This window comes from Prunus persica, chromosome G3 (assembly GCF_000346465.2).
Source record: "Prunus persica cultivar Lovell chromosome G3, Prunus_persica_NCBIv2, whole genome shotgun sequence".
Classification (NCBI taxonomy): Eukaryota; Viridiplantae; Streptophyta; class Magnoliopsida; order Rosales; family Rosaceae; genus Prunus; species Prunus persica.
In genome coordinates this window covers 6,713,550-6,737,229 of record NC_034011.1, presented here as the reverse complement: position 1 = coordinate 6,737,229, position 23,680 = coordinate 6,713,550, and the positions used below count along the sequence as shown (strand labels likewise).

The 23,680-nt window shown below is 36.0% G+C and overlaps 3 protein-coding genes across 7 annotated transcripts; 2 read left to right on the top strand and 1 right to left on the bottom strand.

Moving 5' to 3' along the window:
- LOC18781881 (formamidopyrimidine-DNA glycosylase) lies at window positions 1,580-5,599 on the top strand. 4 transcript variants are annotated; one of them, XM_020559639.1, is made up of 11 exons: window positions 1,692-1,996; window positions 2,113-2,164; window positions 2,311-2,368; window positions 3,053-3,121; window positions 3,205-3,330; window positions 3,503-3,553; window positions 4,228-4,305; window positions 4,435-4,527; window positions 4,586-4,688; window positions 4,764-4,798; window positions 4,903-5,569. In XM_020559639.1, exons 1-11 carry the CDS (start codon window positions 1,768-1,770, stop codon window positions 5,311-5,313), a joined length of 1,305 nt encoding a protein of 434 aa, XP_020415228.1. In that variant the 5' UTR covers window positions 1,692-1,767; the 3' UTR covers window positions 5,314-5,569. The 4 variants fall into 4 exon arrangements, with proteins under 4 accessions (XP_007215481.1, XP_020415226.1, XP_020415228.1 ...); XM_007215419.2 differs by lacking the exon at window positions 4,435-4,527 and having other exon boundaries at window positions 1,580-1,996; window positions 4,903-5,599; XM_020559637.1 differs by lacking the exon at window positions 4,586-4,688 and having other exon boundaries at window positions 1,691-1,996; window positions 4,435-4,534.
- On the bottom strand, window positions 5,680-15,743 carry LOC18783668 (haloalkane dehalogenase). Of its 2 annotated transcripts, none has more exons than XM_007215771.2 (12): window positions 15,305-15,739; window positions 14,691-14,766; window positions 14,528-14,613; window positions 14,177-14,270; window positions 13,995-14,071; window positions 13,701-13,828; window positions 13,235-13,306; window positions 7,754-7,824; window positions 7,498-7,573; window positions 6,570-6,713; window positions 6,369-6,473; window positions 5,680-5,891 (listed from the first exon to the last, which is right to left on the bottom strand). In XM_007215771.2, exons 1-11 carry the CDS (start codon window positions 15,608-15,610, stop codon window positions 6,434-6,436), a joined length of 1,170 nt encoding a protein of 389 aa, XP_007215833.2. In that variant the 5' UTR covers window positions 15,611-15,739; the 3' UTR covers window positions 5,680-5,891; window positions 6,369-6,433. The 2 variants fall into 2 exon arrangements, with proteins under 2 accessions (XP_007215833.2, XP_020415230.1); XM_020559641.1 differs by having other exon boundaries at window positions 5,688-5,891; window positions 7,754-7,855; window positions 13,242-13,306; window positions 15,305-15,743.
- LOC18783617 (protein FAR1-RELATED SEQUENCE 8) lies at window positions 18,133-23,439 on the top strand. Its single transcript, XM_007216964.2, has 3 exons — window positions 18,133-18,424; window positions 19,370-21,715; window positions 22,769-23,439. The coding sequence occupies exons 1-2, from the start codon at window positions 18,356-18,358 to the stop codon at window positions 21,533-21,535; spliced, it is 2,235 nt and encodes a 744-aa protein (XP_007217026.1). The 5' UTR covers window positions 18,133-18,355; the 3' UTR covers window positions 21,536-21,715; window positions 22,769-23,439.

Sequence of the window (23,680 nt, the reverse complement as noted above, 5' to 3'; positions counted from 1 at the left end):
CTCAAAAAAAAATATTTTATTTATTTATAATTGAATGAATATTTTGTTAATAAAAACTTGAGGCCCACAAAATAGCAATTCAAAGGTGCTAAAAAAATATCAAGGAACATTGCACAACACTAGACAAGAGTGTCTACCAAATAATAAACCAAACTGAAGGCACAAAACAAAGGCATAAAAGAATACAAACCTTTGCAAGCATAGGAGAAAATGCATTATAAATGAAGGTGTACGATTTTGTATAGGGCCCCAAAAGTATTAATGGATAGATCTCGTTGGGACATAAGTACAGTATGGTCTATACGTAATACAAGGCCCATTTCTACTTTCACAATGAATTGTTTTCGTGTTTGTAGGTTGGATGAGTGCTCTTGGAGTAGTTGGTTTAGCCCTGAACTTATGACTTCGTTTCTAAGGAAATTCATACAACGCTGGGGTGGGCATGGTCCGAATTGGATTAGCTTCATTTCAAAATTGTGGCAGAACAAATTACAATATAAAAGTTTGGTTCAGTTTAGTTTTGACAAAAGTCATTTTAGAAAATCCAACCAAACCAAATCAATTTAAGACGGTTTGATTTGGTTGGTTTGGGTCTAGGCATAATTCTCTTTCCTTTTGCATTTTTTGAACATTGTTAACCTAATTACAACCAACAAATTCACAACTTACTTCATACTCAAATCATTTTCTAGAGTACAAAACCATCCTCAACTAGTCTGCGTTTTTGGGGGTGTGATGAAGTAATTGAGCTTATTCCATTTCCAGTCAGCTCTTGTACAAGCCTCTTGAAGATTGGGATGTCAGTGAAGTTAGACCACGGGCACAAGAACCTTATCAAACCATGATATTTGAAAAGGTAATAAAAAATGAACAATTATGACCACCAAACCACATTGCGGGATGAGAGTAGAACAACAATGTAGAATGTATAAAGCCAAAGATAGTGATATGTAGTTCAATCTCTTGCTCACCATTTGTTGATGACCCAAAATTTGGCACAACAAAGTAAGACCGACATAATTACACCAAGAACAAGAGTGAAGCATTGTGGTTTACTGAAGTCGGGTTACATACACTTTGAGTAGTTTCGAGATTTTCATTATGATAATGTAGGTTACATTTTACAAGAGAATAAAGCTTGTGAGAATAAAAATAAATAATGTATAGAGAATTAGGATACAATGTACACGTTGAGTACTTTCAAGACTTTCACTATGATAATGTAGCTTACATTTTACAATACTAGAAAGCCCTGTGAGAGTTCCATTAAATAGATAAAGACTTGGACGTTCTTCACTTATGAGCTTCGATACGAGTGTATGCTTGCTCCCAAGATAGAAGTTCAATAATAGACATAATGGTAAATAATTTTATGCTAATTTGGATCAAATTTGAATGCCAACCACATTTTGCTTCAGTGGTTGGTTCTTGTGATGAACTTTCACAACCAATGTTGCTCTCAAGAAAAAAAAGAAAAGAATTATTCAAGATTTTAAATAGAAACACTACATTTAGCAGTGGATACTGTCCCCAATAGCCCATTGACAACACCAAATCTCAGCCGTTGATCCACATATCTCCATCACACAGCCATTTTCTTACACATCAACGGTTCATATTCCAAACACTCATGCACCAACCGCGCCAGATTCCACCTTACTCCACTTTGACAACCCCACAAAACCCCAAACCTCCATTGGATACTCACTCCACCCTCACTCTGTCACACAGACTCCACCAGAAAAGCGCGCGAACCGAAGCGACGAAATGCCAGAGCTACCGGAGGTGGAGGCGGCGCGGAGGGCCATAGAGGAAAACTGTCTGGGGAAGAAGATAACGAAAGCGCTCATCGCCGATGACCCCAAAGTCATCGACGGAGTTTCTCGCGCTGACTTCGAGGCGTCGCTCTTGGGAAAGACCATCGTCTCTGCTCACCGCAAGGGCAAGAACTTATGGCTCCGCCTCGACTCTCCTCCTTTCCCTTCCTTCCAATTCGGTGCCGTTTCGATACTTATTGTGACCATTGTTGTCAATTTTATCATCACCGTGACAATGTACTGCGAAAATTCATATGTAATAATGTCTGGTGTTTTGTGGTTGTATGAGTTTCAGGGATGGCGGGTGCTATATATATTAAAGGGGTCGCGGTCACGAAATATAAGAGGTAAGGTGTTTGCCCATGAAGTGAAATAAAATAGAAAGACTGAATTTTTGGGTTCCCTTTGGTGTTTTGGGCTGACCCAAACGAAGGGTTCAAGTAAAGAAGTGATTTTTTTTTTTTTACATGATGTTTGATTGAATTGCTTTCAGGTCTGCTGTAAAGGACACTGATGAGTGGCCTTCCAAGTATTCCAAGTTATTTGTTGAAGTACGTAAGAATTAATATTCTAAGACACCAACGGTGATGTTTTTTTGTTTTTTGTTTTATATATGCTTATTTGGTAATGATTTTATCAAAATGAAATTGCTGAGGCTGTGAGGGTTTCTCTGAGTCTGTGAGTCTAGTTGTTTGTGGTTTTAGCAGGAAATGTATTCGAATGAGAGACAACTTAATTTTAGCGATTGTAATTATAGCTACTAAACAAGGTCCTTGGTTTCTGAGACATTTCAGAGTACTCTTAAGTTCCGCTCTTTGAAGGTGTATATTCTTTTAGGATTTTCTGAATTTTTAAATTATCTCACCTTTCTTTATTTGAGATTTTATGTGCTTGAGAGCAGCTGGTAAAGGAAATAGTTGATGTGAATCTTCTTATGTGATTCTGCTTCATGATCAAGTTTCACTTCAATTGCAATTAGTTCCTTTCTACAATAGTTTGAGCCATTAAAGCTCATGGATGTATATTTCTTTTTCAATGTCTTTTCTCAAGTTTGTATGTTATCCCACTAGCAATGAAAGGGGAGTAGTAATTGTCTGACTCATTTATTTGTACTGATTGTAAACAATTTTATGAAGTACTTTCATGGATTTGATTTATCTGTTTTTTTGAATAAAATATGGGTCATGATGTGAGTTAACTTATCCCATTATGACTGTCACATACTCGTTGGGCAGCTGGATGATGGTCTGGAGTTCTCTTTCACTGACAAGAGGCGATTTGCTAGAGTCCGCTTGCTCAAAGATGTATATAATATCCTCCTTAACCTGTAAAGTTTTCATGTTCTTTTAAGCTGGCACTCTAATAAGCTTTCAATTTGTTGGTACAGCCAGCATCTGTGCCCCCCATATCTGAGCTTGGGCCTGATGCTCTCTTGGAGCCTATGACAGGGGATGAACTTTTTGAATCCTTGAGCAAGAAGAAAATTGCAATTAAGACTCTATTGCTTGATCAGGTTAGTACAGCTTAGTTCATTTTTTTAGCGTGTCAAATTATGGATAATATTACCATGGAATACAAATCAAAGGCTATTCTATAAGTGTATAGTTGTATGTGTAGATATCGTTTTAAATTCTCTGTTATGTGTTTACAGTATAGATAATACCCTTTTTTTTACATGTTTGCAGAGTTACATTTCAGGAATTGGAAATTGGGTTGCTGATGAAGTACTATACCAAGTCAGTTTGGTCTTTATACTTGAACAGTATCATTTTTCTTATTTACATTCCAGTTGACATGAGATTGAACTATTCTAGGGACCCAAATAATGGGGTAAGATTAAGATACTGTGTGGTCCCAGAAAAATGATGAGATTGAGATGGATGAGTTGCAATACTGAAAACTGAATAATTTTCGGTTAACTAGAATATGAGCTGGTCTGGATAAGATAGAGATATATTGATGACCTAGATTTACAAGGGCCGTAGGATTAGGGATTCTTTTTATGCTCTTTTAACATTTGATGCATCCACAACATATCCAAATGTAACCTAAGATGATTTGGTCATAGTTAGTAATTACTGAGAATGGAAACTTGCAAGAGAGATAGTATGCCTCAGGTTAACCAACCTTCAGATTCTAAAATGACTTCTGGTTGTGACAGGAAGAAAGAGCATGCACTTTGCTGACCTCCATTAGCCAGGGTTTATGGCTTTGTGCAATTCAATTATTTTTTCCAGGGGATTGGAAATATGCTCAATTGAATTCCTTTTATATGATACATAAAGAAACTTCTAATTTACGCCTGGTGCTGATTCTTAGAGCTAGAAGCTTTAAATTATTACTGGTTTTCTTTTGTAGGTCTAGATTATGCCTGATAGTGGACTTTTACAGTTTATTTGATTTCTTACAGGCAAGAATTCATCCAGAGCAAAGTGCTGCCAGCTTGTCGAAAGAAAATTATGGAAATTTGCACAAGAGCATCAAAGAGGTGAGAGATGTAACTTCTTATATTGAGTCTCTGCTAGTACCTGTACCTGTACTTTTATTTTTATTTTTTATTTTTCCGGGAGGTGAATATGCACCCTTCATTGCAAATATAGAGGATGAATACCTGTAGGTTATTGAATATGCGGTTCAAGTTGATGCAGACTCTACCCAGTTTCCCTGTGAATGGTTGTTTCATTTTCGGTGGGGCAAAAAGCCCGGAAAAGTTAATGGTAAGAAACTGGAAATATATGTGGTCATTTTGACAAAAGTTTATTTTACAGGTTATCGAAAAATCACTTGAAGTTGGGGCAGATAGTAGTCAATTTCCAAGTAATTGGATTTTTCATTCCCGTGAAAAGAAGCCTGGAAAGGCTTTTGTTGATGGTTTGGTTTCTGACCCTTGTGTGATTATATGTTATTGCCTAACATTTGGTTAATTGATGTTTTCATGTAATGCAGGGAGGAAAATTGACTTTATCACGGTTGGTGGCAGGGTATGTCATGCTAAAAGAGGCCCTCTTATATTGCTCGTGGCAATTCTAAGTTTTTCTTTTCAGTGGTCCTTATTTATTTTTTAGTTTGGGTTTTGTTCTTCTAGACTACAGCGTATGTACCAGAGCTTCAGAAGTTAAGTGGACAGCAAGCTGCCAGAGCAGGGAGTAAACAAGCTAACAAGAGAAAAGGGCATGGTGATGGTGTCAAGGATGATGTTAATGAAGCAGCGAGTGATGAAGAAGTTAATGGAAGTGTGCAGTCAAAGAAAGGGAGGAAGCCTAGAGGTCAAGGTAATAAGTCATCAGCTAAAAGAAAATCTAAAGAGAGTGATGATGAAGACAATGCCAATGACAGTGAGGATGATGACGATGATGACAATGATGATCATCATGATGAAGATCAAAAGAATAAAACAAGAAAAGTGACCAATAATAAGCAATCCAAGGTGGAGAAGACATCAAAGAAAACAGTCCAGACCAGTCAGAATAGTAAGAAGAAGAAGAAAGCAAAATAGGTAGCTACCGAGATATATTCAACACCTATGATGCGAAGCCCAGCTCTTTTTGGAAGTACGGGATGATGGGCGTACAAGTGGATTCAGTTTTTGTAACTAACTCTACCCAGGGGATTCAGTTATTGCAGCTAACTCTAGCCAGTAGTAAGCCTTTTTTTATCATGAAATTGGCCAGTGCTAATTATGTGGTTATATTAATGACTTCCATTATGTATTATATGCGCAATTGTTGTTGGAAATACTCTCTTTGCTTGCACCTAAAGTAGTGGTTTTCCCCTAATGAAAATGCGTTACAGTAGAGGCGAATAATCTTGACTGGACCTTCAAGATACAAGACTACTAGTACTAACAATGGCAGAACAGAAAGAAGACAATTATGAAATCTTAGTTTTTATTTATCGTTGTTTACTATAATACATATAAAAAAGAAGAATATATTTAAAAAAATCCGAGTCCAAATGTTTACAATATGATACACACAACAAAAAAGGAGAAATATTTACACATGAACTGCCAAGGCAACTGGTAGGATCTTTTTGGCAGTTTAATGAATCCCCTCAAGTCATGCAGCTGTTTAACTGAAAGGAAATCACAGAGTAAATGAGCATTGTTAGGTGAATTCTCCTCGTACTCATTGTTATGTCATTGACGACTTCACCCTTGATTTGGAAATTTAAGAACAGAAAACAATCAAGCATTCCAACAGAGAAATCATATCACTTCCAGTCATAGGAGAACTAATGAGCACATTAATAGAATTATATAAAAACCATGCAGCTCTAGTATTCTCATGCAGATAATTATATGCTGTGTCGGGGAGAAAGGGTAGGCTTCTGATGTACAGCAGTCTCCTTTGAAAATACAACACGCTGCAATTAATTGCTTATGGAATAATATGATCACTTGATTGTAGCATAACATATGCTACTTTATCAACTGTTGTTTCATGTTTACCAGGGCACAAGGAGACCCTTCTCAAGTAGGTATCTGAATAATTTGCAGAATTAATTCAACTAATTTGACAAAAGAGTTACAGGAAAGGTTTTCTTTCTTACCTTCAAACAATTAACTTGGAAGATGATGCCGATTTCCAGATTAAAGGTGGATTCGTGCATTGAACTTAAAAGAATACTCTCAGAGCAGTAACAACTCTCTCTGGCCTGTTGCATGTTTTGTCAATACTTCATTAAGAAAAGTGAAAGAGGCAAAATAGTGTGAGACACATGAATTCTTACTGAAATCTGAAAGTCATTTACCAGTCCTCCTGTGGCATATGCCCAGCACCTTCTATCAACTTAAGCTTGACAGCAGTAGGGTTTCCTTTCTGAAACTCTTCCGCCACAGATTGAGGTAGATACTTGTCTGCAATCCCCCAAGCAACTAGAGTCGGTATATCCCAACTGAAGTCCAGAAGCCATTTTTTAGCAAGCCATCAGCAAAAAGTAAAATACATTATCAGAAACATGAAGATAAATGAATTTAGAACAGTTATACAAAATTCAAAGTTGTCTTGTTGACCATGAAATGACAATCATCAAGTTGATAAGAGACCTATCACTATGGATGCAGTAAATGGCCAATCTGAAGTACAAAAGAACTCTAGATACTTTATAAATTTGAATTGTGCACATTCACTCTCAGCTAAACGACTTTTTATACAATTCATTTTTTGGACAGATTTTATACAATACAACGATATTATAGAGGCACAAATAAAACGCTAAGCTATCTATTCTTGGCTGAAACATCTTGTGTCACAGAATTCTTTAGACTTCGTGCTAGAGGATGCACAAAAGGTGCAATTTTTTTAGGTCTAGTGTTACTTTGAGGCAAATATTAATCAAAACGGTAAAGACCAATGGATGTACAAGTTTCTCCTCTTTAACATCTGAAAAACAGAAATAGAACCCCACAAAACTGTCAATGATTTGACCATTGGAGCCTTTCTTCATATTATCATCTCTCCATGTTAACTTGAGTTAGGTATTGACTGATAACACACGAATTTTCCTTTAGGTTATAACAAAGTCCGGCAGCCGTTATTCTAAATTCCAGAGAACTTTTTCATGGGCTCAAATTGTCATTTTAAATCTGTCAATCTTTCGAGTTCAAAGCTATAAACATGTGACAAAAGCATGCAAACGAGAGCCAACGTATTTAAAAGATAACACAGTAAAGGTATACCTTCCAGATGCAAAGCCAGATGCGATTTGGGTTGATATATTATTGAAATTGGCCTTTCTTGTAGCTTCAAGTATAGCTGAAACATTGATATAAAAAAACTGATATTTGAAAGGTTAAGAGAACCTTAATTCTGCTGATACTCATAATTAATTTCAACTCAACATTACTTCAGAGATTAAAGGGCCCAATTATTTATTAGAAATCTAAAAATGTAAACATTGAATAATAGGGTCCTTTGAAGAAATGGATTACAAACCAAATCCAGGTCCACTGCTTGAAAGATATGGTAGCCGGTACACATCAGCCTTTTCCAGCTTCAAGACGTAACTGTTGAAGGAAGACATGCTTTTTGTAAGAGCTGCGCCAAATCTCATTAGATATGTCAATGTTGCTTTTTTTCTTTTTTCCTTCTTTAAGTTTTATTTACTTCTAATATTGTTAGAAACTCGGTTGTTTGATAAATTTAGTTTAGTCTGTTACATGCCTTTTGCATTACCAATGCTTTGGTTATAGCTGTTGAAATATAATCCTGCAGCAGATTTCTTAGAGCTGAAGCTATTCTCCATTTGTTCTGTTTTTGGTCAGCTTATTTAAATGATGTAAGGAGAGCCATTAGATCATAGTCTAGGTGGATTCTCTAGCTTAGATTTGCTATGACAGGTGTAAGAATCTAATAGGATGACAGCTGTAATTCTGTTAGAAGAGAATCACATTTCTCTCCTGGCAGTCACACTATATAAGCTGCAGTTTTGCAGAAATCAATAGAACAGTGCATTTTTCATATTCTCCTATTCATTCTCTCTAGCTAAATGCTCTAGAAGAGTACCTCTTCCTAATCTGAGAAAGAGATAAACTCAGAATGATAACATGGCCTCAGAGCCAGGTTTTGATTGTTTATTGGGCGTAAATCTGTGAAGAAGGAGCTGGTGCTTGGCTGAGCTGACGATTGAGCTCACTCAAAACTTCACGAAGCTTGTCTAGCTGCGTCTGATGTCTAATATGGCAGGATCAAGCTCTTCTGAGCTTTGTACACCAGTATTCAATGGAGAAAACTATGAGTTTTGGAGCATTCGATTGAAGACCATTCTGAAATCTCATGGACTGTGGGATTTGGTTGAAAATGGATTTGATGCTTCAGATCCAACAAAGGAAAAAGGAAAGGAAGAAGGATCTAAAGCTGCTGAAGAGGAGAAGTCTGTAACGGCTGAGACTTTGATGAAAGATGCTCGTGCACTTGGACTGATCCAAGGTGCAGTCTCAGACCAAATTTTTCCCAGAATAGTGAATGAAGAAACCTCAAAAGGTGCATGGGATATCCTGAAGCAGGAGTTTAGAGGTGATAAACAGGTAAGAAGTGTGAAACTACAAGGCTTACGTAGAGAGTTTGAATACACTCGTATGAAGGATAGTGAATCATTTTCTGTTTATGCTGCTAAACTGTTTGATCTGATAAATCAAATGAAGAATTATGGTGAAGAGTTACCTAGAGAAAGAGTTGTGCAGAAATTGCTTATTAGTTTGCCTAGATCTTATGATTCTATATGTTCTGTGATTGAGCATTCAAAGGATCTTGACACTCTTGAAATTCAAGAAGTGGTTGCATCTCTCAAGAACTTTGAGCTCAGATTAGACAGGCACAATGAAAATTCAACAGAAAAGGCTTTCACTAGTCTGAACATTGAGAGTAAAAGCTCTAAGAATGGAAGTTCTTCTGGAGGTAACAAGTCTCAGAAGAACTGGAAGGAAAATGGGAAGAATTGGAATAACAAGTCCAATTCAAATACCAAACCAAATGCATCAAATGATGGAACTAAAACACCCTGCAAGCACTGTGAAAAACTGCACTATGGCAAGTGCTGGTTTGAAGGAAAACCAAAATGCAGAGGATGTGGAAAGTTTGGTCACATGGTTAGAAATTGCCATGACAATCAATCTGTGCAGAAGGTGAACTATGCCAATCAGGTTGAAGAAACTGGAACATTGTTTTATGCATGCAATGCTGTGACAGATGTGAAAATGAGCAACTCTTGGTATGTGGACAGTGGCTGTAGCAACCATATGACTGGAGATGAAAGGCTACTGATAGACATTCGAAGGGATGTAACTTCCAAGGTGAAAATGGGGACTGGAGAGACAGTTCAAGTTGCAGGAAAAGGTACTCTTGTGATAGAAACCAAATCAGGCAGAAAACACATTCAAGAAGTGATGTTGGTGCCTGGTTTAGAAGAGAACTTGCTAAGTGTTGGTCAAATGATGGAACATGGGTATTGTTTAGTATTTGGAAAGGGAATGGTGACAATTTTTGATGATTGGTCACTGCAAAACCCTATAGCTAAGGTTCCAATGACTAGCAATAGGTGTTTCTCTCTCACAATGGTACCTGCTACTCAGTTGGTGCTGAGAGCAAGTGTGACTCACAGTTTGCAGACTTGGCATAAAAGGCTGGGTCATCTTAATGATCAAAGCATCAAGATGCTAGCAAATCAAGACATGGTTCATGAACTGCCTAGTCTGGAGAAGGATTTAGCAGTGTGTGAAGGCTGCAAGCTGGGAAAGCAGCATAGAGACTCATTTCCTGCAAAATCTACTTGGAGAGCTCAGTCTCCACTAGAATTAGTTCACACTGACATCTGTGGTCCAATGCAGACTGCATCAATGTCAGAAAACAAATATTTCCTGTTATTCATTGATGACCATACAAGAATGGCTTGGGTTTATTTTCTCAGAAATAAATCTAATGCTTTTGAATGTTTCAAGAAGTTCAAAGCAATGACAGAATTGCAGAGTGGACACAAAGTGAAGTCACTTAGAAGTGATAGAGGTGGAGAATTCATGTCAAATGAATTCCTTGCATACTGCAGTGAGGCTGGAATACAAAGGCAGCTGACAGTGGCATATTCTTCTCAGCAAAATGGAGTTGCTGAGAGGAAGAACAGGACAGTAATTGAGATGGCAAAGTCTATGCTACATGAAAAGAATCTTCCTTATGAGTTTTGGGCAGAAGCTGTTCATACAGCAGTCTACCTTCTCAACAGATGTCCTTCTAAATCTCTTGAGAAAATGACACCATTTGAGGCCTACACAGGAAGAAAGCCAGGTATTGCACACTTGAAAGTGTTTGGATGCCTATGTTATGTGCTTATTCCTTCTGTTTTGAGACACAAGTTGGAAGAAAACAGTCACAAATGCATTTTTGTGGGCTATGGATTGTGTGAAAAGGGCTATAGACTGTATGACCCTAAGACAAGAAAGATTATCTTGTCTAGAGATGTCTATTTTGATGAAGAAGCCTCATGGAAATGGGAGAATCCTAGCAATGCAGATGTGGGAATACCTATGCCAGATGAAAATCAAGGTACTGCAGAAACTGAACAGAGGGTATTAGATGAACAATCTCAGTTCTTGGATACTCAAATGCAGATGGAAGAAGAAATTGCACCTCAAGGGGAAGAAATGTTTGATGAGACTCAAAGGCTTGATCATACACCTCACAAGTGGAGGAGTATTAATGACATCATGGCACAATGCAACATGTGCATTGTAGAACCTGACAGCTTTGAAGAAGCAGATTTGGATGAATCATGGAGATGTGCAATGGAGGCTGAATTGGAGATGATTGAGAAGAACAATACTTGGAAATTAGTTGACAGGCCATCTAACAAACCAGTAATAGGTGTTAAGTGGGTCTACAAGGTCAAACTGAACCTAGATGGTACTGTGCAGAAGAATAAAGCTAGGCTTGTGGCTAAAGGCTATTCACAGAAGCCTGGAATCGACTATAATGAGACATTTGCCCCTGTGGCAAGACTTGACACCATCAGAACTTTGATAGCTCTTGCAGCACAAAAGGAATGGAACCTATTTCAATTGGATGTGAAGTCTGCCTTTCTCAATGGCATTCTAAAGGAAGAAGTTTATGTTGAACAACCTCAAGGATATGTTCAAGAGAGCAAGGAAACCAAGGTGTTCAGGTTGAACAAGGCTCTATATGGACTGAAGCAAGCCCCAAGGGCCTGGTATGATGAAATAGATGCCTATTTCAACACTGCAGGTTTCAAGAAAAGCTTAAGTGAAGCTACTCTCTATATCAAAACTAGTGACACCTCAGGTATTATCATTGTCTCCCTCTATGTAGATGACATTATATATACTGGAAGCTGTCCTAAAATGCTTGAAGAATTTAAACAAGATATGATGCAACACTATGAGATGACAGACTTGGGTCTGTTGCATCATTTTCTTGGCATGGGAGTGGAACAAACTGACAAGCATATTTTCATTCATCAAAAGAAATATGCCATGAAAATTCTTGAGAAGTTTGGAATGAGAGATTGCAAGTCAGTGGCAATTCCATTAGTGGTGAATGAGAAATTGTGTACAGAAGATGGGAGTGAAGCAGCAGATGAAAGTGAATTCAGACAGATTATAGGAAGTCTGCTTTATCTGACTGCCACAAGACCAGATGTCATGTTTGCATCTAGCTTGCTTGCTAGATTTATGCACAATCCCTCAAAGAAACACATGGGAACTGCTAAAAGGGTGCTGAGATACATTCAAGGCACATTGAATTTTGGAATTGAGTTTGTAAAAGGGAAGACAGCTACTCTAATTGGGTACTGTGATAGTGACTGGGCTGGGAGTGAAGATGATATGAGGAGCACCTCAGGATATGCCTTCACACTAGGCTCAGGCATGTTCTCTTGGGCTTCCATCAAGCAAAACACAGTTGCTCTATCTACAGCCGAAGCTGAATATGTGAGTGCTGCAGAAGCAACTTCACAAGCTAAGTGGCTGAGATTTGTGCTTGAAGATTTTGGTGAAGAACAGATAGAAGGGACTCAGATTCTATGTGATAACACCTCAGCAATTGCAATGGCAAGGAATCCAGTCCATCACCAAAAGACAAGACACATCAGCAGGAAATTTCATTTTATCAGAGAAGCCATTCAAGCAAAAGAAATTGAACTGATATACTGCAAAACAGAAGATCAGATAGCAGACATCTTGACTAAAGCTCTACCTAAGGATCGGTTTGTGAGGCTGAGAAGCTTGCTTGGTGTGAAATCAGCTAAAGGATTAGAAGGGAGTGTTGAAATATAATCCTGCAGCAGATTTCTTAGAGCTGAAGCTATTCTCCATTTGTTCTGTTTTTGGTCAGCTTATTTAAATGATGTAAGGAGAGCCATTAGATCATAGTCTAGGTGGATTCTCTAGCTTAGATTTGCTATGACAGGTGTAAGAATCTAATAGGATGACAGCTGTAATTCTGTTAGAAGAGAATCACATTTCTCTCCTGGCAGTCACACTATATAAGCTGCAGTTTTGCAGAAATCAATAGAACAGTGCATTTTTCATATTCTCCTATTCATTCTCTCTAGCTAAATGCTCTAGAAGAGTACCTCTTCCTAATCTGAGAAAGAGATAAACTCAGAATGATAACAATAGCACCATGGAAAATATGCATATGTTGAAACCTAAGGTTTGACATCTTTATCCATTTAACACAATGCCTAATGCCAACTACTAGCATCCTCAGGGCCTAAAAAAAGTACAAGCATCCTCAGTTTAGATGTAGCTGAGTGCTGCTTTCAGTTTATTTACATACTAATAGCAGCATTTGCTATTGGGAAGGAAAGGAAAAATGAGCAAAAAGGTTGTTAATATGCTTTCCATGGCCAAAAAGACGGATATATCTTATGTGATTCCACAGAACTGGATAAAAGAACTAGATACGTACGCGCTACCTGCTTCAATAAAGCGCTCTGCCATAACAGCATTCTGGCATGTAAATTCACCAAAAAGAGGAATTCTGAAAAGAATCAAAAGAAAATTGGAATGAAAATTTAGAAATAGATAGTACAAAGAAAATTAGAAACTAACTGTTAAATGTCTGATCAGCTCAAAAAGAGAAAACGTGTAAAGCCTCAATCTGAGCCTTCATCATAATGCAATAAATAATTGAACCTTTAATCATCCATGTTTTCTATTTGGAAGTGCCCTAGTGTTTGGTTAAGCATGCCTTTCTCTTGAAATATTTCAATAAATATGTCGTCTAATTAACTTGAATTCGAGGATAACGTAAAAACTGTAACTAGTATTTTTACCTTCATGGCAGAAACAGTTCTTCATTAGAAAAAAAACATGTCAAGAGGGAAACCTGGATTTTAATATCATGTTATTTTTTTCAAGTAAGAACATCAAACCTTAGTTGCTTGAACAGTCCAGGAACAGGAGATGAAACTGTGAGTGGACTATTTAGAATTGCAAGCTTTGATATTCTGCTTCGGCTTTTTAAGGCCCATGTCAATCCATATGAACCTACAAGAAATCCCTTCAAGGGGAGAATTAAAGCATGTAAGATACATAGTTTAATTACAGGAGAACCTATAACATAGATTTAACAATAGCTTGACTAGACTTTACTGAAATCTTTTCAACCAGAATATCTTTCATGACAAACACCAGTCCAATAGCTTGTCTTCTACAAGTGTTCAAACCTGAACGACCAGATAGAAAGGAGATTTGACTCCAAGCACATCTAGTAATTTGTCAAATTCTTCATGGAACTCCTCTTCTGTAGTGGAAACCAATATTTTTTTTTATAAAAAAGGAGCATTATAGGAGGCTCCCCCCAAAATAAAAATTCTGACATGAAAAGTCTTCTAGTAAAAGAACATACCTTTGTAATCAAATCCATATCCAGGCTGTGGCTTGTCACTGAATCCAAATCCTAGCCAATCAGGTGCAAAGCAGTGGAACCCAAGTTCTGACATCTATTCAAGATAAAGATAATGATTATGAAGTTTAGCAGCAATCAGTTGACAGCTAAGGCAGACTAAGTCACAATAAAGACTCAAATTACATGAACATGAGATTCAAGAGAATGTATGTAGGTGTGGTCAAAAGACTGTAACATGGATTATCTACTCTACAGTTTCTTAAGCCTTCAGCCCTAAGTATTTACAATAAGCCAAAATCAGCAAAATAAATAGAAGTAGTCTATAACATCGAAAATGAAATTCAGCTAGACCTGAGACATAACATTTCTGTAGCTATAAGATTGTGTGGGAGCACCATGAAGAAAGATAACTGTTCCACGTTGGCTCTCAGCTGATCCTGCAAAGTAAGCTCTTATAAAGTTAAAAAGAACACAAAGAGGAACTAGTATAATGTGGCAACATAAATTTTTTTACCGGTTTCTCTCACAAACCATACATGCTCCCCTGATCTGACGTATTTTCCATATTCCTTCCCCTTGTCTTCTATCCTCTAGAGTCAAAAGCAAGAAATTCAATATTTGCAAATATCTGGCTCTATGTCAACTTTCAAAGAATAGCATGTCACATGAAAAATTTAGTTTCTGAATGACTACAAATTCAAGAACTCCACAGCCATGATGGTATTGCATACTATTTTCTGGTGAAAGACTTTTTCCTTCATAGTATGCTATAACTTCTATCTTGTGCATCAATGGCATACCAAAGTCCAAAATCCAAATTCCATCTTTCAACTTTCGTTAAAGCTACGAGTAATTCCAAAGCAAACATTGACTCAACTGCACTCAACATTCACAACCTTGTGTGGTTCCCTTGTTAAAGTTCACAAGATTCTAGTAACTCTATGCAAAAGCACTTGTATCAATGGCTTATATGATATATCTATTCAATTCTCAGAATTGCTTTAACAATGACACTATTTTAATTGAAACCCAGTTGAAAAATAGACAATATCATAAGACTGAATACATCAATAAAGAGAATTCGTCAGCAATTCTTCATAAAAACAGTTAACTCAAACTAGAGCTTACATAAAGCATTTGGCCGACATTGCCAGACTCTGCAGGGCTCTCAATGATCTGAATGGCGCTGCGGCTTGACGGGTTATCAGTGACAAAGCCAAAGGGATTGAAAGCTGACGAGTCTTTGTCTTCGTCTTTGTCCTCGGTTTTTTCCTGGTCTGCAGCACTGGCTATGACTCTTGCTCTTCTTCTACTGCCACTACAACTTGCAAGCCAGCCTATTTGGGATTTGGGTTTGAAAGGATTGAGTATGGAGGGCAGAGGAGAAGAAGAGGGAGGGAGGTTGAGAGGCAGAGAGAGCAGAGCCCAAGCCATTTTTTCTGGTTGTGGCTGTTGGAGCTTGGAAGTTGAGAACCAACGGTTTGAAAATTAATAGATACGGGCACCACTGTAGTCTGTTGCCAAAGTTTAGCTGCTCAAGTTCATTCTTTCCCAACCACGCGTTTATAATTTGCACAACTTTTTGACCCAAACTAAAACCACACAAAGGGATTTTCTTTCTGCCAATTCTTTATGTATGCCTTGTGCATGCGTTTAAGTGCACTTCATCAAAATATATTACCTCTAAGAAAAATTAACGAAAAAAAAATTAGGGGTTAATTATTTTTAAACAACTTAATAAAGCTATGAACTTACATTTTGAATCAGCAGGATTGAAGAAAAAGACCGTTTAAGTCGGGCAATACATGAATAGTTATATTTTGAAGGAGGAAATTTGGGTTTAACACAATTTGAGTTGGAGATGGTCCATGTTTCACAAAGAAAAAAAAAAGTTACCTCCAAGTGGTTGAGAGCACTTATTTTATACTTGCATTGTTCTTGATTTTTCTTTCCTCAATATTGCTTTGTATGAAAATTGTTTCAAATCAAATTAATGGCTCTAGCCTCTAGCAAACATCATTGAACCAATACAAATATGAGACACTGAGGCTCACCAAATTCGTTCATCAAATCACGTCTCAATACATATGTCGTCGGTTCAAATTTCCTTCTTCCAATATGACTTGTATCAATTTTATTATTTATATTTTTCATTGTATTATAAAAATCTAAAATCTATATATATAAAGCAAAAGGCAGAGAATGGTGAAACATTCAAAATACCAGAAAATGCCCTTTGTTAATTCAAACATTAAGAATTGAATTATTAATTAAATGAGAATAATATCGTAAATTCACATTTTTTAATATTAAAAAATTAAAATTAAAAACAAAATAAGATAATAGGTCATACTTTTATGAAACATAACTCCCCTATTATTTTTTTTAATTCTAAAAATAAAAATAAAAAAGAAAAAGAAAACCAATTGACACATGGCTAATACTGAATAAAACACAAAACCTCGTTTGGTACACAGGCTTGGCTTGGACTGGATTGGACTAAATTTAGTACCGTGTTTGTTTCATTTAATTCTAGTCTTAGATGGGATTGCTAATACCGGGCCCACCAAAAATACCTCACTAGGAGGGGACTACTAAACCCATGTAGAAAGGGAGGATTAGCTAGTCCTATGTTCACCAATATATAAGATGCATATATTATATTGTAATACTAATAACATATATTATTATTATTATTATTATTATTACATACACATATACTATAATGTACATATATACATGTATATACACATATACATGTATATATATAAATACATATATACATATATAATATATATATAAATACATATAGATATATACACATATATTATTATTATAATATACTCATATACACATACATATTAATATTATAATAATACATACATGTATACATGTATATATGTAATATATATTATATTATATATTAATGTACATATATACACGTATATACATATATATATAAACACATATATACATATATAATATATAAATACATATAGATATATACACGTATATTATTATTATAATATACTCATATACACATACATATTAATATTATAATAATAGCATACATGTATATATGTAATATATATATAAGTATATATACATATATGTGTATATATATTATACCAATGTATGTATTATAATATACATATACACACGTATATACACATATACATTATATATTTATACTATATGTATATATATTATAATATACATATATACATGTATATTATTATTATAACATACCCATATATATTATCTATTATAATATACATATATATGTATATGTATTATACCCATGTATATATTATAATATATAGATACACCTATATACACATATATTATATACATGTATATACGTATATATATATGTATATTATAATATATAATATATATACATATATTATATATACATATATTATATATACATATGTATTTTATAATATATATAATGTATATGTATATATAAATACATATATAATATACATATATACACGTATATACATGTATATTATTATTATTATTATAACATACCCATATATATTATATATATTATATTATACATACATATATATAAATATATGTATATGTATTATACCCATGTATATTATAATATACATATATACACCTATATACACTTATATATATATGTATGTACGTTTATATTATTTAAAATATATAATATTATTATAATATACTTATATACATGTATATATACATATATATATTATATGTATGTATATATACATATATATTATATATATTATAAAATACATATATACATATATATATAGATATTTTTGAAAAAATAAAAAAAATTCTAGTCATAGTCCAAGCATACACTAAACGCAGGATAAGTGTTATCCAACTTAGACCAAGCCAAGCCAAGCCAAACCAGTCCCTAAACATAGTCCATGTCAAGACAGTCCTGTGTACCAAACGAGCCCATATATAAAACATTGTGTGAGTACCTACGCCGCTTTGCATTCATTAACGGGAAAAAAGAAACTATTGATTATTTCTGGCCATAATCCATTTATTAATTTGCAATTACGAGAAAAATGAAGGACTTCAATCCAAAAGAAAAAAGCAAAAAAGCAAAAAACCGGTCCCAGCAGTTGAGGGTAAAACTAAGGTCACACAACTTTGACAGAAGGCGTGCTCAAAGCTCAAACCATGACCGGCGAAAACACTTTTTCTCCGAGCGACCAGGCCTTCTCAGCAAACTCTAACCTCCATATCACTGTAAGCTCGCGTTACCTTCCTCATCCACTCTGCTTGTAATTGTTCTTACAATTTATCTTACATTGTTCACTTTCTGTTTGATTCCTGAGAAAATTAGGGTTAAGAAAAGGAATTTTCAATGGAAAGGTGGATAAAAACCATTTGGGATTCAAAATTTAAAAATTATGGAGTAGGATTGGAAATTCAGATACTGGGAAGTACTTAGCTTGCTTGAATAAAGCTGTGACAGAAAAAAAAAAAAAAATCGGAAATTTACAGTTGGCAACCAAATGGAAGAATTCAGTTTCTTTTTGAATTACTCTAAAATTTGAAAAAGATCGAAACTTTAAATGAAAGTAGCAGAGAATTATGCAACGGAGCTTTAGATACAACAGATAAGCATCCGAATTTTGCATCTGGTCTGTGCGTAGAGAGGATTGACAGGGAGAGTACTGAGGAACTGAGCTACATTTATTGAAGATAGATAAACATCATATAGTGAATAGGATTGAGATTTTTCTGTCACTCCGCAATAACAAAGAGCCTACTTTTTTCATAGCAAAGGAACAGCCAGAAAACAATATTTAAGGGAGTTTTCGATTCATCATAAAAGCATTAGAGTTTTGCATATGTTCTGTACGTACGTGTAGAGAGAGGAGCAACTGAGCTACACTTATTAGAAGAAAGATAAGAATCATAAACTGAACAAGATGAGACTTTTCTGTCACTTTGCAACAACAAAATGGCCGTCATACGCATGCTTGGTTTGCAGGCTATTTACTCTCTATTAGAAAGAAATTAGAAAACAAGATGGACAAGAAGTCCATCAGGAGCAATGCATCCAAAAAGAAAACCAAGCAATGACTTGGTTGGCATGCTATTGTTCCATATTTTTTTTCTTATCTTTCATAAACTCTGCTTGTCTTTGGATTATCTTAAGAATTAATGACTTGTTTACTATTGCAGATACAAGAAGGTTCCCAAAACAGCGAGCAACTGCTGGAGAATGAAAACAATGACCTTGAAAATGACTGTGAGCAATTATTTGAGATTGAAGGCAATGAGCCTGAAAGTGAAAGAGATGATACAAGTGATCAATTATTTGACATTCAAAGTAATGACCATGAAAATGACGGAGGTGATATAAATGAGCATCTGTTTGAAATTGAAGGCAATGACCATGAAAGTAGCAGGGATGATAGAACAATAATTGATTATCAAAATGGTGGATCTCAAGAAAAGGCCTATCCCCCACCAGTTGTGGGTTTGGAGTTTGATTCATATGATGATGCCTACAATTATTATAATTGTTATGCTAAGGAACTTGGATTTGCTATCAGGGTGAAATCCTCATGGACAAAGCGTAACAGCAAGGAGAAGCGTGGTGCAGTGCTCTGTTGCAATTGTGAGGGTTTTAAAACAATTAAAGATGCAAACAGCCGCAAGAAAGAAACAAGAACAGGCTGTCTAGCAATGATAAGGTTGAGATTAGTAGAATCTAACAGATGGAGAGTGGACGAAGTCAAGCTTGAACACAACCATTTATTCGATCCTGAAAGAGCTCAGAACTCCAAGTCGCACAAGAGGATGGACTCAGGAGCTAAAAGAAAGATGGAGCCAACTGTTGATGTTGAAGTACGCACAATCAAGTTATATCGGACACCTGTCGTAGATGCAGTTGGTTATGGAAGCTCAAACTCAAATGAGGGAGAAACTAACAACCATGTTGATCGGTCCAAGCGATTGAAACTCAAAAATGGAGATGCAAGAGCAATTTATAAGTATTTTTGCCGGGTTCAGCTAACCGATCCTAATTTTTTCTATGTGATCGATCTCAATGATGAAGGGTATTCGAGGAATGTGTTTTGGATTGATTCCAGGTCTAGGGCAGCGTACAATTACTTTGGTGACGTGGTTTCATTTGAGACTACATGCTTGTCAAACAATTATGAGATTCCACTTGTTGCATTTGTTGGAGTAAATCACCATGGACAAACTATCTTGCTTGGTTGTGGTTTGCTAGCCGATGAGACACTAGAAACATATATATGGTTATTTAGGGCATGGCTTACGTGTATGTCTGGTCGCCCTCCACAAACTATCATCACAAACCAGTGCAAGGCCATGCAAAGTGCTCTAGCAGAGGTATTTCCCAGGGCTCATCATCGTCTTTCTTCTTCACATGTCATGCAAAGTATTCTTGAGAATATGGGAGCAATACAAGAATATGAGGCATTTCAAATGATTTTGAGTAGGACTGTATATGACTCAATAAAAGTAGATGAGTTTGAATTGGCTTGGGAGCATATGATTCAGAGATTTGGAATAAGGGATCATGAGTTTATTCAAACTTTGTATGATGATCGAGAGCAATGGGTTCCAGTTTACTCAAAAGACACATTTTTTGCTGTAATGCCCAATTTTCAGAAAGGTGAGTCCACAAACCCATTTTTCGATGGTTATGTGCATCAACAAACTTCGTTGGAAGAGTTTCTTGACGTTTATGATGTAGTCTTAGAAAAGAAGCGTCAGGAAGAAGCTCGTAATGATTTTGAGTCGAGAGAATTGACTCCAATGTTAAGAACAAGATGCTATTACGAGTTGCAACTCTCTAAGTTTTACACAAAAGATGTATTCATAAAGTTTCAAGATGAGGTTGTGATGATGTCTTCTTGCTTTAGCATAACTCAAGTTCACACAAATGGACCAATTGTGACATACATGATCAAAGAACGTGAAGGGGAGGAAATTATGAGGGATAATAATAGGAACTTTGAAGTTATGTATGACAAAGCAGGAGCAGAAGTTCGTTGTATGTGCAGTTGCTTTAATTTAAATGGCTACCTATGCCGACACGCCTTATGCATCCTGAACTATAATGGTGTGGAAGAAATACCATTTCAGTATATCTTGTCGAGATGGAGAAAAGACTTTAAGCGGTTGTATGTACCAGATCTTGGGAGCAATAATGTTGATATCACAAACCCAGTTCAGTGGTTTGATCATTTGTATAGAAGAGCGATGCAAGTTGTTCAGGAAGGGATGATTTCTCAGGATCACTATATGGTATCTTGGCAAGCATTTAAAGAGTCTTTGAATAAGGTCCGTCTAGTAGCAGATAAGCATGTATAGTTTATAACAATGTGTATCTGAAGCCTTCCATCGTTCTTGCTGGAGAGATGATATGCTGGTATTAATCAATACCCAGGAAAAACAACAGAGAAAAAGACCGGTGATCTACTGCATGAATAGAAGGGTAGAACCAAGGAAGACAACTGAATACCGGGAATTCAGAGAGAAGGATCAGCAGAGGTACTTATGTGGATTATAAACTCAAATAAGATTCAAGCTAGTTGTTGACGATCTAGTAGTAATTGGCGGTCATCATCTCCTAGGAGCCTATACATAACTAAACTAGGGACCCACCTAAATTTAGTGTATAAATTTTTAGGATCAATAATTGGACCATCCGGCTCGGCAAACTAAATACACTTTTCTTGGAAAATGAAAGAGATTAGTTGTTTCTGGAAATAATGTTGAAGGCAGAATCTCTTTTCTTTTCTTTTTTTTCTCACGCACTCACAAAGCTTTCCCTCCTCTCTTTCTCATTGGGAGGAAGAAGATAAGGGTCGGAAGCCCTCAGTTATAACTCTTATCAAAACCTGATTTGACAAGAAAAAAAAAATACGTCAGGGCTTGTCTCTTTTTTCCTTTTGTTTTTCTTTACCTTTCTATACATCAGGCCTTATATTGCCTCTGCTTTTGTTAGGCCCTTATTGTTAGTTTGTTCTTTAACTATTTGTAAGTGTACCTTTGATCCTTGCTTGTGTTGCTCTCTGCATTTTTGGCTTTTTGGCATTTTCTGCAAATCAAGCCTTGCGTTTATGTTTTGGCATGGCTTGGGGTTTTTGTTTGGTGTTTTGTAATTAAATTCATTGTCAGGGATTGTTTTTGTTGGTTTATAAGTATACTTAAATTTGAATATGTGGGACTGTGACAGAGTATAAATTTACATGAAGTTATAAAGTTTCCAATTCTATTCGAGTATTTGTTCTTCATTTGTGATTGTATGGGGCTGTCTTGAGTCAAGAAAATAGAAATTTCTCCTTGATTATTCTTGGATCACTATTAATCTCCATCTTGATGATGGTTATTATGATGACCGAAAATCTAAGTGATATGTCTTGTATCGGAACTCTTTAGTTGACTTTTTATCATAGAGAAGAATCATGACCAAATTGTTGAACATAAGAACAAGTTATTTTGTGCTTGGATTATCTCTTCATTGTGTTCAATTGACACTTGAGTATTAATTGATTTTGTCAATTATGCATTGGCATTGCTAACGCTGTGTATAAATTTCAGGTGTTTCTGGCACGTGCAAGAAGATGAAAGTTGTCATTGAACAGTATAGAAGGTTAAGATCTACCCCAAGGTGCAGAATGTTTGTAGGTTAGACACATTTGTTTCTTTCTTTATAGTTTACATTGGAAGGGATCAAACCCTTGCCTACCATAACGGGCCTAGCAGAATCAGCGGGGAAAGAAGACCCTGTTGAGCTTGACTCTAATCCAACTTTACGAAATGACTTAAGAGGTGTAGTATAAGTAGGACCTTCAGAATCCTAACCCATTTCCATACCCTCCCTCTCCACTTGGGCTAACCTCAAGGGGTTCTAGACATTTGTTTCTTCAAGCTAGTTGAGCTGATATTGTACTCTCTTAGCTTCTTCCATTGTAATGTAAAAGATTGTATAGTCATTTAGTGATTTAGCATCCTTGGCTCTTGGACGTGCATGGTATTCTTCCCTTGAAGATAGCAATACTCCTTCAACTTACCAGTTTGAGTGTCATTGTTAACTTTGAAGGCTGTTTAACTCCACTTCTTGTCAGTGAGTGTGATTGGGATTGCACAATTCAAATGCCTGTATTTTTTTGGGGTCACAGGTGCATATACGTGGTAGATGGAAAAACGGACATTATATTTTTGAAGAAGTTTACATGCTGTGCAATAACACTAGGGCACCAACTTTGTTACCAATTTATGTGGCATGTGACATAATACATATCATTTGCAACGTCATATTTTCAGTTTTATCATCAATTTTAATTTGCCCACTGTTGGTACACATTGGTAACTAGAATAGATATTGCCAATATAGCAGGCATTAGCACCAATATAGTGGGCTTTCACGAAATAGGTATCGCCAATGTTGTAGTAACTAGTTCAATAAAAGCAGACACACTAATAACTACTAGCTCACATCACTACAATTGA

Coding starts and splice junctions, on each gene's coding strand:
- LOC18781881 (XM_020559639.1), top strand. CDS start 1,768: ATGCCAGAGCTACCGGAGGTGGAGGCGGCGCGGAGGGCCATAGAGGAA. Junction 1,997..2,112: donor TTTCCCTTCCTTCCAATTCG/GTGCCGTTTCGA, acceptor TATGAGTTTCAG/GGATGGCGGGTGCTATATAT. Junction 2,165..2,310: donor GCGGTCACGAAATATAAGAG/GTAAGGTGTTTG, acceptor AATTGCTTTCAG/GTCTGCTGTAAAGGACACTG.
- LOC18783668 (XM_020559641.1), bottom strand. CDS start 15,610: ATGGCTTGGGCTCTGCTCTCTCTGCCTCTCAACCTCCCTCCCTCTTCT. Junction 14,614..14,690: donor ATGGTTTGTGAGAGAAACCG/GTAAAAAAATTT, acceptor CTTACTTTGCAG/GATCAGCTGAGAGCCAACGT. Junction 6,714..7,497: donor TCTGGCTTTGCATCTGGAAG/GTATACCTTTAC, acceptor TCTGGACTTCAG/TTGGGATATACCGACTCTAG.
- LOC18783617 (XM_007216964.2), top strand. CDS start 18,356: ATGACCGGCGAAAACACTTTTTCTCCGAGCGACCAGGCCTTCTCAGCA. Junction 18,425..19,369: donor ACTCTAACCTCCATATCACT/GTAAGCTCGCGT, acceptor TTACTATTGCAG/ATACAAGAAGGTTCCCAAAA.